The sequence below is a fragment of the Anas platyrhynchos genome, chromosome Z (assembly GCF_047663525.1).
Source record: "Anas platyrhynchos isolate ZD024472 breed Pekin duck chromosome Z, IASCAAS_PekinDuck_T2T, whole genome shotgun sequence".
In the NCBI taxonomy this organism is placed as follows: domain Eukaryota; kingdom Metazoa; phylum Chordata; class Aves; order Anseriformes; family Anatidae; genus Anas; species Anas platyrhynchos.
Window position 1 is genome coordinate 13,693,361 of NC_092621.1, and position 12,594 is coordinate 13,705,954.

A 12,594-nucleotide genomic window follows, 5' to 3' on the forward strand; every position below is an offset into this window, starting at 1 on the left:
TTATACAGTTTTCCTGATGAATTCATAGAACAGATATATCTATTTCAACACTTACATCACTGTTTGGTAGGGTTAAATCCCTGAAAAGTTAATTAAAGAAGAAAGAGGAGAGTTAGATACAGAAATTAAGAAGGAAATATTTAAAAAATGTTACCATCAGTATAAGATTTAACAAAAGAGTATGTTTAGAAGATAGTCTACTTTTCTTCTGTTGACCTAGTGTATTGGTTGGGATATTTTGTAAAAAGCATCAAAATAAAGCTAAACAGTAATAGTAACTAAAAATAATATCCTATAGTGCATTACTTTCTACATCCAGCATTTTCCACACCAAATAAGTACTTGTCACTGTATTTGTTATTTGTAGGCATATCTTGAAAAGTATTTTGCAGAGCTGAACTTAGATGAGTAAAAAATAGCACACAAAAGAGCAATCAAATACCTTTTAAAGATTGATTATTAGCAGGTGCTTTATTCTTAAATCATTTCGAAGTGATTTTTAAAAGGAAGTTCAAGAGAGTGTAAAATTGCTGTAATCCACATCAGAAAGATTTCCCTTCTTGAGTTGAATGATTCCTGAGATCACAACATAAAGCAATAATCCAAATGTTTGGGGCAGATTTGGGGCAGAATTCTACTCTTGGTTTTTATCTGTTCAGTCCTATCAACTTTACCTCTATGTTTATTATTTTAAAAACACTCTGTCTCTGTTCAGATTCTTACTGCATAGCACTTCTGCATGGAGATGCACAGCTGTGACTTCTGCAGCAGAAAATGCCTTGTGCTCAGAGACATCCTCTGGAGCAGCTCTGCAGAGTCCCAGCTGGAGGCAAACCTGTAATTGGTCCAGGGAAGGTGATTCTGTGAGAAGATGAGAAAAGTGGCATCAAAATGAGCCTTCTAGTGTAAAAGTTGACATGAAGTGAAATTCAACAAAATTCTGAGCTTAGGAAACACAGGAGTTGGCTGCCCCGAGCATATTCACCAGCTGAGTTCATTGTGTTCCTCTCCCCATCTGTTTGCCATTTTATCGTCTTGTACCGATTTGTTCACACAGGGAATGTTCTGGAGAAATAGCAAAGGTCAAGCGATAAATCTCTTTTTCCCTCTCCTTCAGCTGCAGACACTTACACATCCACAGACGTTTCCTCTGTTACTCATTTCTGTAGAAGGAAGTCTTGTGAGAGGCGGTGAAGTTGAAGACTAGCCTGTGGTTTGTGGAGTCGCGATGCTTTCTCCTAAATCTCTGCAGGGAGTAATGCCTCCTTTGGGTCCCTCAATGTTGGGCATTAATGCTGACAGGCTCTGTAGCAAAGCCACTGTAAGGCCATTTTGAATGAGTAGGAATTCTTTGGATTGTAATTAGAGACAAAAAAAGATGTGTGTAGGAAAACTGAGAACATGGTGCTAAGCAAGCAAGTGGATGGAAGAAAAGTTAACAGCTTTCATTTGGAAAACACTTAAAATTTTACTTTTTTGGCCTGGGCATCAAAAAGTTGGGAGGGGAACAATGAAAAAGCAGACAAAATAAATGCCCTCCTGTCTACCAGGAAATGGTGATAGAAGGTGACTGAAGATGGTCTGTTTAGCTGTCATTGCATCTTGTTCTTTTGTCTGATATTATTTTTAGTGAGACAATACAATATTTGCATCCTGTGTGCCATTGCGTAGAAGCCAGGCAGCTGGGAGATACAGCTTTGTCAGTGCATTTGCTGTGCTGGCACAAAGAAATGAAACCTTGGTGATCAATAAATCCTGTATTGACTGATGAAAGAAAACATACATTAACTTTGGCGTTTCCTTCCAGCTGCAAATAAACAAATACAAAATGCCTGCCCTGTGCTATAATTTTTGTTGGAAGACTGTTGAAGTCATTTGCAGCTAGTCCTATGTAAACATCAGTAGCATCAGGGAGCACTTCGAGGTTATTTCCTGTAATAAATACCACAAGCCTATCTTAGAAAAGGACACTGGAATAATTTTCTCTGAAAGGTCATTTATATCCCTTTTTTTACTATCATAAGCTTCAATTCGAATATTTTGGGTGGCCTGGATTTAATGTTTACTTTTTGATTTTGTTTACATTCATTTACCTTCTCATTCCATATTCCTCCTTGATGAGACCACTTCTAGTGAGAGCAGAAATGGTGTGAAAGCATCAGGATGCTCTCTCAAAGTATTTGAAGTAGCCTTTCCCTTTCACATATTCCTCTGCAGCTGAACTTAAGCATTTCTAGTTTTCTTATGTTGGTGTTGAGATGAAACTGCCATGTGAATGGTGGTACTGATGTCAGCTGAATGGTAGTGGCATTTATCGGCAGCTGGCTTCCAGCATGGATCAACATATAAGTAGGCATAGCCCAAAGGCTATGGGATTAATTATTTAATTAATTAGTTTATCTGCATTATTGTTCAGTATTTTTCCCATTTCTGGGGAGAAGGGTCTAGATCCAGATTTTCCAGTGTGGGTACATTAACCCAGGTGCCTGGGAAATCAAATGCTAGATTCCCATCCTGTTAGTGTGCTTGTGTATGTTTGAAGGGACTCAGTGGTATTAGAGCACAAGCTATTAGGAATAAATCAGAATCTTTCCCTCTATTTCAAAGTATTGCATTACCCAGCCAAAGAGAAGATTGGGAACTGCTGGTGATGTAACACCACATGAAAACTGTGAACCCCAAATCCATAAAAACAGACAAACAGAACTTGATTTTCAAACTGTCCTCTAAAACACCTCCTTGGCTTTATAAGCAAAATCAGAACATAGTTTTTGTATCACCATGTAGTGCAATATTTCCATCTCACAGGCTTTTGTGGTTGCACAGTCTGGCCCCTTAAGAACGAAGGATTTCAGTCAAGATTTAGCAAGCTTATACCTCATTTATTTTGTGTATTTCCCTGGAAAGTTTAAAGGCAATGAATTTCTACAGCTAGACTTAATTATTTATGGTCTTTCTTTTTATTTTATTTTATTTTATTTTATTTTATTTTATTTTATTTTATTTTATTTTATTTTATTTTATTTTATTTTATTCATTTATTTATTTTCTATTTTAATCCTGAAGGCCAGACCTTGACAGCAATTGGACTGTAATAAGAGAGCAGATCCAGATGGAGTCCATGGTTCTCAAGGGACTTCTCCCAAATACCAAGTATCAGTTTGCCGTCCGAGCAGCAAACTCCTATGGATCCAGCCCCTCCAGTGCACCAAGTGATGTTGTCCGAACATTCAGTGAGTAAAGACATCATTTTCTAATTATAGCTCTATATTGGGGGAAGCCTGTAGTGGACAGCTGGGGAAAGATAGCTTCTCCAAGTCAAGGGTGCACATGCACCCCTGGTCCAACACCTGGTGTTGTTCCTGTCCACAGTGCTTGCAGTATCCTGTGAATATTGAGCTGCAAGCAAAGATTTGTAAAGCTTTCATGCTGTTTCTGTGTTCTGGAGGTCATTGCTAGATATTTTTGGATCTCTGCTTACTGACTTTTGTGCCGTCTTCATGCAGAACTTACAAGTGAATACCATGGGGAGAAACGAGCAAAACAAGTCTATTGTACATCTTTTTTATTCTTTTCTTTGAACTGTATGTAGTACATGTGTACTTTAAACAACTATGACCAAAGTAAATCTATTGTGTTTTCTGAGTAGTAAGGCTGTTATACTGCTAAGAATAACCATGAAAATAATGACATAACTGGTAACCATCCCTTTTTTATCAGAAGCCATGTAGGAAAATATTACGTGGAAGTACATTCAAAATTTGCACTTACATTTGTGCAGCCATGCAGGCCATGCACATTGCAGCAAGGAGTAGGTCCCGCGCACATTCCTGATGGCCTTCTTAGGGTATAATCCTTTGCCAGCGATTGTATCTCTGTGGGCTGATTTGTAGGTACTGTTGCTCATCATCTCCCCTTGAGCTGTAGCTGTGTGTGTGGGCATCCTAACCAAACTGACACAGAACACATCCAGGACCAGTATGGCAAAGCTGAGTCCATACAGGAGGCTATGAAGATGTTAGGTAATGTGGACTAACAGGATTATATCCTTAAAGTGCTAAACTTTTTTTTTTTTTTTTTTTTTTTTTTTTTAATAGCAGCTACAGCTTTTTATGGCTTCAGTACTGTAAGCCCCAGTTTTGAAGGTATTTACAGGGGATAGAACACCAGGCAAGAAAATGCCAGGGTATAGTTTTATCACACTGATGAACTCTAAAAAGGAGCTACAAGACTGGCTTTTTTCTTTTCTCACCTGTACACCCAGTTGCAAATCATCTTTAAGTAACTGGTAGAAAATGAGCAGCTGATATTCAGGTGGGATTGTGAACTCAGCAAGAACAATTTGCATACTGCAAAAATGTGGACTGCATCTTTAATGATCAATTTAACCACAATTTATATCTAGATTGCCTCCCTATATTGAAATCCCTTGTCTTCATTGACCCTTTAAGGCAGCTTTCATTTGCTTTTCCCCTCTGCCATGTTTTGAATCCCTTGAATGATTTGCATGAAGTTTATTGTGGCAGCTGAACTCTAAGTTTAACTTCTGAAGCAAATGTTTATAAAAATGATGAAGGTGCAGTGTGTTGTGGGATTTCTTGGCTTCAGATCCTCAAGGTTCAGCTCCCTCCACCTTAAGCACACTTATGTGCTCTTTAGTATCCTGTTTATATCTGGATGTGAGTGTCTGCATTCTCTGGTCAGAAAAGATAAAGCTAATAAGCGTGGAGTAGTCATTGTACTGCACTTATTACTGTAGTGCTCTTGGAAAGGCACTTTGCAAGTTTGAAAACTGGAAACTGCCTGTTCTGCAGAAACCAGTCAAGATGGCTTTAAGCCAAGGATTTTTGTCAGCAGGGCTTAGAGTCAGACTCACACCTACTGTATATAAATGCTGATTTCTGGAGGGGTTCATACTGGGCATGAGCTTGACTCGTGTGTCTGCATCAGATCTGAAGAACTACCATGCTGTAGTTGCACAGCTCCGTGAACAGGCTCAGAAACTGTTTGCTAGTCTGTGGTAGGTGCATGGATGAATCAGTGACCAAAAGGTTGGTTGCGTGCACCACAGAGCTGGCAGTGCTTGGAGAAGACCTTCATGAACAGACAGAGCTCCCACATCCCAGGGCTGCTGCGTGTCCCTGAGGCGCCACACCCAGCCCTGCACCTGGATACTTGAGGGCCTGCCTGCACCTACATCCAGCCCTACACCTGGCCACTTAAATTCAGAACTACTTCAGCAAATCCTGGGTCCTTTAGAGAATGCAAATCTGGTTGCTTTCCCAGTCTAGTGTTGGTTTTCAGGACAGACTTTACAAACAGGCTTCAAAACAGCCAGCATGCCTGAAAGCTGGTGTTATCTTTTTCTGGGTAACTCTCTTCACAACAGCCTTCTTTTTGCAGAGCAAGAAGTAGTGTTCAAAGGTGGCAAAGCATGCATGCCCTTAGAAATAAGTTCTGCAGCTTTCAGGAAGTGTAAATTATAAAGCTCTCATTTGGCTTTAGTATGTAACGTCTGTATAAGAAAGTGGTTTGATGTTAACCAGGCACAGGAGTACATTATATATTAGTAGGAAAGCTAAACTTTTGCTCTGAAAAAATGTTCTTGACTAAAGCAGTGCATAGACTGATCATTTATTTTTCCCTCAAAATAAACAAAGAAAAACCTAATGTGATTTAAACATCTGAAAAGTTTAATTTGACAGAAAAATTCACGTTCAGTTCAAGAATAATCAGGTAAAACTGACTCCTAGTTCATATTTTCTTCAGGTACTAAAATATCTTTCCCCTTCTAGTATCCAGAAGGGCAATTGCTGTCTTCTTTGGCCTATCTAATCATTCAGTTGTGTTGCTCAGATATTGACATTTGGTGTATTTGAGATCCTCTGGATTATACTGGCTGGTTTTTGGCTGTCACAGCACAAGGCATGTGCCTCCTAAACCTCTCCCAGACACCTGCAGTCCTCTGGGGATGCCTCATGTACCATAATGGATCTCAGATGCCAGCAGATGGCTGAATCTCTCAAAGTGCCAGCAGATAGCTCTTACTCACCTACTGTGGTTGGAAAGGTGTCAGACCAATGTTGGCATGTCTGAAGTTGGAGCATCTTCCCTCTTCAGGGTGCCTGTTGTAGGAATTACTACCCTCATTATTACTGTGGCTCCTCTTCCCGTGTAAGCAGTGGAACATGCCACACATATTTGGTGCTATTTTCTGACTGTCTGGGTATTCCTCAGAAATACCTGAAATATCTTAGGGAGCTGTCAGAAGTCCATACAACGTCTGGGTGCTTTGTACTACACTTTGTCTATACAGTACTGGTGAGCAGGTGTCTAGTGTGCTTGGATTTTAAAATTTTGTTGCAATACCTTTGTGTGCCCTGGATGTTTTGCTTGTTTAAAATAATTGGTAACCTTCTGATCCTTATTTTAACTGAAAATTCCCAGCATTACCTCAAATGCAATGCACCTTCAGAATTTGTGTTGCATGGTGCAGTCCCTCACAGCTCTTCCAGGCAGGCTGTGACAGCAGTGAGTCCTGCAGACACTGGGTCCATGCTACCCAGGCATTCTTCCTGCTGGGGCTTATCTCATTATGTTTTTCTCTTACTTTGGTTTCAAAGATGGCTGGATTTGTAGTAATTCTGACTGCATTGTTTCAGGTTAGCATAGGAAATTGTTGGCTTTGCTTGCTAAAATGTTCCTCTGAAGGGTTGTTGACTATCACTTAATGTGACAGACCTCCCAAGATCCTTGCAAGTAGAACATGTGGCCTTGATTATCAGACTTTACCCCCTTACCTAGTAAAAAAATGCATGCTTGGTTTACGTTACATTGATCCATTTCCACAGAGGAAAGAGAGGGCAAGTTTCCCCAAAGGTTCTCATTTATTTGTGGTTTGTTTTCATTTTTTTAATAGAAGGAAATGATGTAATAAATCAAGCTGTTGTTGCTTTTCTTAATTACAGACACAGGTTATAGTAATTTCACTTACACGGTTGTGTTTTTGTTGTTGTTGTTGTTGTTGTTTTTCTATATCAAATCTTTCAAAGTGGCATAAGCACTTTACTTGAAAACAAAAGTTTTCACATATCAAGTTTAGTAATAACAAAAGTAACGAACTGTCCCAAAGAATCAAAGTGTCCTCACCTGCATCACTTAAATACCCTTCATCTCCTGGGGAAACAGATGGGCTTTGCACTGTGCCTGGAAGGTCACCAGCCTTGAGCTTTGCCAGACCCACAGAGGAAGTGTCTTCTGTTAAAAATACCCTCCTGCTTGTCTCTGCAGCTAACATGACAGAAGTGGATGCTTAATTCAGGTACATCCCTTCCTCTGGGCCTGGCCATCACTGCCTGGCTTCTTACAAATGGGGGCATCCATATGCTCTGGCTCATGCTGAAAAAGGCATTGGCACAGGTGCTTAAATATTCTGCACACTGCTTGGACGTGTCTGCTGAGGCTCAGGCACAGGAAAAGAGCAGTCCCTCAGGCCCAAACCTTGATTTAAGTGATGGTGATGTGTCCTGAAGATAGTAGATGGAGAAAGTTTTCTTCAGAACTGTTTCCCACAGATCTCTGACGGATTTACAAAGGCTGCATTTGTATTTAATGTTTCCGTTATACAAACAGGAACAAAAAGCAAGAGACAGGCCAAGAGATATGTAGTGCTTCACTCTGAGTCACTGGCACGGACAGAATTCAGATAAAAATGCCCTGATGTATTTAAACCTGTTAGGCCTTGTGTGTGAGGGTGATCAGTCTGTTAACACTGCATTCAATCTGCTTGCTTTGGTCTATCTTCTACCCTCTTCTGTGTCTCCTGATCAGTAGGTCTCTGGATCGGAATGTCAGTGGCCACCTGATTGGCAAAACAGAAGTTTGTATGGCTTTCTCTTTGTTTTGAAAAAGATATCTTTGGTATAACTTAATCCCTGATTATTTGGAAAGAAGATGTCTTCATTCCAGGACCCCCCATAAGTTTTTCAATTAATTATAAAACAAGATTATAAGACCAGGTAGAGATTCTTAAACAGACTTCATCTTCTTTTACACAGAAACACTGATTTACTGAAATACATCACATGTAATCTCTGGAGTTGTTTCAGCATTTGCAGCATACCACTTTGCTTTATTTTTGTTTATTTGCCACTCATTATCAGGTGAGCTCTCCACAAAAGCTAGGCAGTGCTCTCAAGAAGTGGGCTGGCAAGGAGGTTTGTCTACGTCAAGTGCTGCCGGCTTCTCTGCTTTTTGTTTGTTTGGTAGTTTTGTTGCAACCTTGCATGTGGGTATCATGTCACATCCAATGAGCCAACACCAAATGCAAGGCAGACCAAAGCCATTGAGAAGACAGTGGGTTGTTTGATAGTCTCAATGTTTTTGTGTCTACTGATCTGTATGTATAGGTAGGAGTAACACTCTTTGCCTTCCTTGCTCCCAAGTGCAATTACATTACAAAAACTGCTTGCATGTTGGCAGGTAGAGTAATGTAGCATGTGCTGGCTGAAACTTAGATGGAGCTGGGAGAACAAGTAGGGGGATTTTAGGCCATGTTAGAGATCTGTGAATATTACAGCACCTTCTTATGTTATACTTTTCCTGGTGATGCCAAACTTAAATTCTGAAGGTCTTTGAAGAGTGGCTTCAGATCAGTCTTTTCTGTCAAGACACAATAAGCTGTACCTTCTTAGCTCTCTCAAGAATGTGAATATTTTGCCAGTTCAAGAGAGTAAAAGAAATTACTGTCTATCTCAAAATTGTGGGTACATGCTCTCCCAAAGGTATTCAGTTGGAAAAGCGTGGTACAACTTGGTCTACCAGGTGAAAGAGGCACAACTTCTGCTTGGGGAACTGCCCATGTCTCCTAAGTTACTAGGTCTCATTGAGTGTTGGTGGCTATTGATGTAGTTCAGTGATAATTTCACTCAAGACAGGAGAGTTACACTTGAGCAAAACAGCATGGCATTAAGATTGTGTATTATACATGTAAGCTGGTCTGCATATCTGAATGCAAAAGTAAGAACAAATATTTTTATACATGTGAATATACAGATACTCCGTTGTCTGTATTGCTTCATCTGTACCATCCTTTCTGAATCTAAATCTATTAACCCAATAGAAAGTTTGCTTGAGAAGAGAAAAAAATGTGGCAAAATTTGGGCTATAACAGATGTTTACTTTGTAGCTTGTACCTTTAAATTAGAAAATTGAGTTTATGTATCACAGCCTGAATACAGATTGGATTGTTTTCCTTGACAAATGATTGACCAGTAATGTGCAATTTTTATTTTTTTTATTTTTATTTTTTTTTCCCAGCTTAGTTTTATGACTTTTGTTGCTCTTAAGTAAATTACAGTTTCATCCATTAGAACTGAATTAGTTCTGAAATACTTTCAGACATGCAATGTGTGCACTCTACTTAGAAGAGTGAGAAGTAATATTACAGGTCCGACTTAAAGAGTATTCCAGTGAGCTGAAAATTGCTGCGTCTGCTAATAGCTGAGTTTGTGCTGGGCTCTGCTTCATTAATATACTTTCCAGTAAACTACAAGTGTCATTTATAAGGTTTCTATTTGGACACATTGAAATTCTTTTCTAGAAATGAATGTCATATAAAATTGCATTTGCCAGAGAAAGAGATTCTAATGCAGTGATAGATGGAGGAGAAGTGGCCAACTTGACTACCTGGAGTAAAATTTTCTGGTGGTGCTAGTTAATCTTAGTGACTTTTCAAGTGAATACTGGGAATATGAAGTGTGCTCCTGTTTTGCTAATACGTGTTTCTTTCCATATTGATTGCAGGACTGGGTTGAGTTTGTAAATCTGCAGCCAGTTTCTTCAAGTCGTTCTTTGCCTGTGCATTCACAGTCACTAGCAAAAATAATCTGTTTGTAGTTTGTCCAATTGGCCTCACCTCATCACCAGCTGTAATGCTATGAATTCTCTGTTTAGCTCCATTAGTAGGACTCTATGCTGTGTACTTCTACTTAATTTACAGTTAAATTGTATTATTTACAGATGATTAGGGATACATGTTAGAGTGCAGAAGCTTATACATATTCTTTCCTGGTCTAGCATGCTGCTTTGCTTGGAAATGTGTGTGCCTCATTACCTCTGCTTGTTTGGCTATGCATTTTTTTTGTGCTGATGTAGCATGTGAACCCCACTGCTGAGTAGCTCTGCAGGAGCGTATGGTAGGTGGCCAATGAGCCAGCCAGGGCACACAATCGTATCTGGTGCGCATATGCTTGATTACATAACTGTCCAAAAAGTCTGCTGAGCCTCGTTATCTTCTGCTGGCTCCATCAGGTTGTTCTGAGGTGGTAATGGAGCTCTCTCTACCATCAAGTGGTTTGCTTGTGTTTTTGGGCTGTCAAGTCTCCTTCCTGCAGACAGTCCTGGCCCAGCAGGACTTTTTGTCTCAGCCTGTAGTGGTGGGAAGGACCTGATAATTCACAGGAAAACTTGGGCAGCTTACGGCTGCTAAAATAAGCAAGTGCATGTGGTCAGCCCATACAGAGGCTCTGTGAAGCAGGAATTACCTGTGCTGTTTTTAAGTGACTGCAGCATATTTTATGGAAAAAGCATATGAAGTCCATTGTTTCACTGGTTACTATATGTTTTATACTGTTAACCTTACTGAAATGTCAAGGAATGGTAGTGATGCAGTTACCCTTATTATATTTCCTCATGACTTCATGTAAATTTTACTAGCTAAAAAGCAATGTTTAAACAGATCTGTTGTGTAAAGTGCAGAAGAACACAGATATTTTCTGCATTGATCATACTACATTTTTAAATGGCACTTCCTAGCATGAAGTCCTTCAGAGCTGCTCAGCACTCCAGGGAGAGGCAGACTGTGCACACAAAAAGCAAGTGGTGTTTGTGCACCTTTCTTGTTTTCCAGGTGCTACATTGCATTTTAAAATACAATCTAAAAATACACTTAGAGTATTAATTTCAGAAGCATTGGAGCCAGTGTAAGCAGATAAAGCAGAGGGTGCCAGAAAAGCCCCAGCTAGCTGTACCTCTGTGCTGTTCCAGTTATTTGGTTGGCAGCAGGGTGAACAGCGGACTGTGTATTTATAAAAGGGAAAGGTTTTGTCTAAAAACAATACAGTTATTAAAGTGTGGTTCATGCTGAAAAACATTCAGAGCATTTCTCCTGGAGGAATGGTAGATAAAAGTCAGTTTGCAGTGGGAGAACTGAGTTTTTTCCACTTTCTTAAAGAAACACAAGTGACTAAATGGAGGTCTTCATTTGGTTTGTTGTGCATGTATCACATGTGCAACATGTCCCATCTTCTGGCTGAAATATGCATCGCCTGTACAGAATGAATATTAATACCGCTTCTGACTTCAGTGTGCTGAGCCAGGGGGAGGTGATATTTGAGTTGCTGTATGTAAAGAGAAAAAACGTATGAACTGAGTATATTAGTTGTGTCTTTTCAGGCTCCGAGGAATTAGGAAGTGGAAGCTATGGGCATCGGTATATCACCGAGACAGTCACTGGTGATGATGAAGGATTTGATGTTGATGACTCAGACTATGACATTTACATAGAAGAGGTAAATTTCAAGACTCCAGTTTGACATTTTTGTTTTCTTTTTAGTCTTTTAAAGTGTCTGGTCTTGTCAGACAGATATTATATGCTCAGATATTATAACATGGTTGCTTCTTTTTCTTCAGTGTTACTTCTGATCCATGGCATGGAAAGCATTCAGTTCATTTCCATGTAGAAACATAAGTTTCACTGAATTTGTGTTTGTTTCTTTCCCTTCAGCTCAGACCTCTCCCTGCTATCAAAGGAGGCAACAGAAAATTTCTGGTTGAAACCAAGGTCACACCAGGGTCTAGTTCCAGGCTCCTGTCGCGGCTCCTTACAACCACTTCTGAGCCCACCACTTCCACTCCCACCACCACACGACCTTCTACCACAGCAAGGGCGACTACACCCAGGGCCACAAGAAGGGGTGGCGTGTCTTCTGCACTGCGCCTCTTTGATCTCTCCTGCGATGAGACCATCTGCTCTGCAGACAGCTTTTGTGTCAACGACTATGACCGGGGAGGCTCGCGCTGCCACTGCAACTTGGGGAAAGGAGGAGAGACATGCACAGAAGGTAGGTTTCTGAACGCCAAGCTCCTTGTCTGACAGTGTGTGGGGTTGTGCTTTCTTACTAGCTTCCAGATAAAGTGTCCCTCCTGGGTTGGCTGACCAAATGTTTGTGGCCTCTGTGCAGTGACAACAGAATTCAGGAGGGCCTGGCTGTGGCCCAGGCTGTGGCCCAGGTTGGTGCAGACCAGCTGAAGGGTGGATTTCTGCTCTCCTGCTGGCTTCTGTTTGTCTGAGGAAAGGAGCAGCTGTGAGGTAAAACAACAAAAGTACATTTTTGGGATAGCCGGCTGAGTTTAATGGATCCCTAAGGAAAACAGCAGATTCCACGTCCCAGTTCAGACCAATCCCCTCGTTTCTCTTTCCTCAAGTAAGTTTGAAGAAGTTACTCTAATAAAATGGGGAAAGATTAATGCAGACCCCATGTAGCTGTGCAGGGGGAGGTTAATTCTCCTTCTCCCACATGGGAGAGGGAGGGA

The 12,594-nt window shown here is 40.5% G+C and overlaps 1 protein-coding gene across 4 annotated transcripts in view; it reads left to right on the plus strand.

The window, feature by feature from the left end:
- Positions 1 to 12,594, plus strand: part of EGFLAM (EGF like, fibronectin type III and laminin G domains) — a 74,653-nt gene that overhangs the window by 30,819 nt on the left and 31,240 nt on the right. For 3 of the 4 annotated variants that reach the window (XM_072031632.1, XM_038169727.2, XM_038169726.2), the window contains exons 7-9: positions 3,067 to 3,233; positions 11,455 to 11,570; positions 11,786 to 12,122. In XM_072031632.1, coding sequence (XP_071887733.1) covers positions 3,067 to 3,233; positions 11,455 to 11,570; positions 11,786 to 12,122 — 620 coding nt within the window. Of the gene's footprint in view, positions 1 to 3,066; positions 3,234 to 7,218; positions 7,322 to 11,454; positions 11,571 to 11,785; positions 12,123 to 12,594 lie in introns of those variants that run through there. The other variant, XM_027446527.3, reaches the window with a different exon arrangement.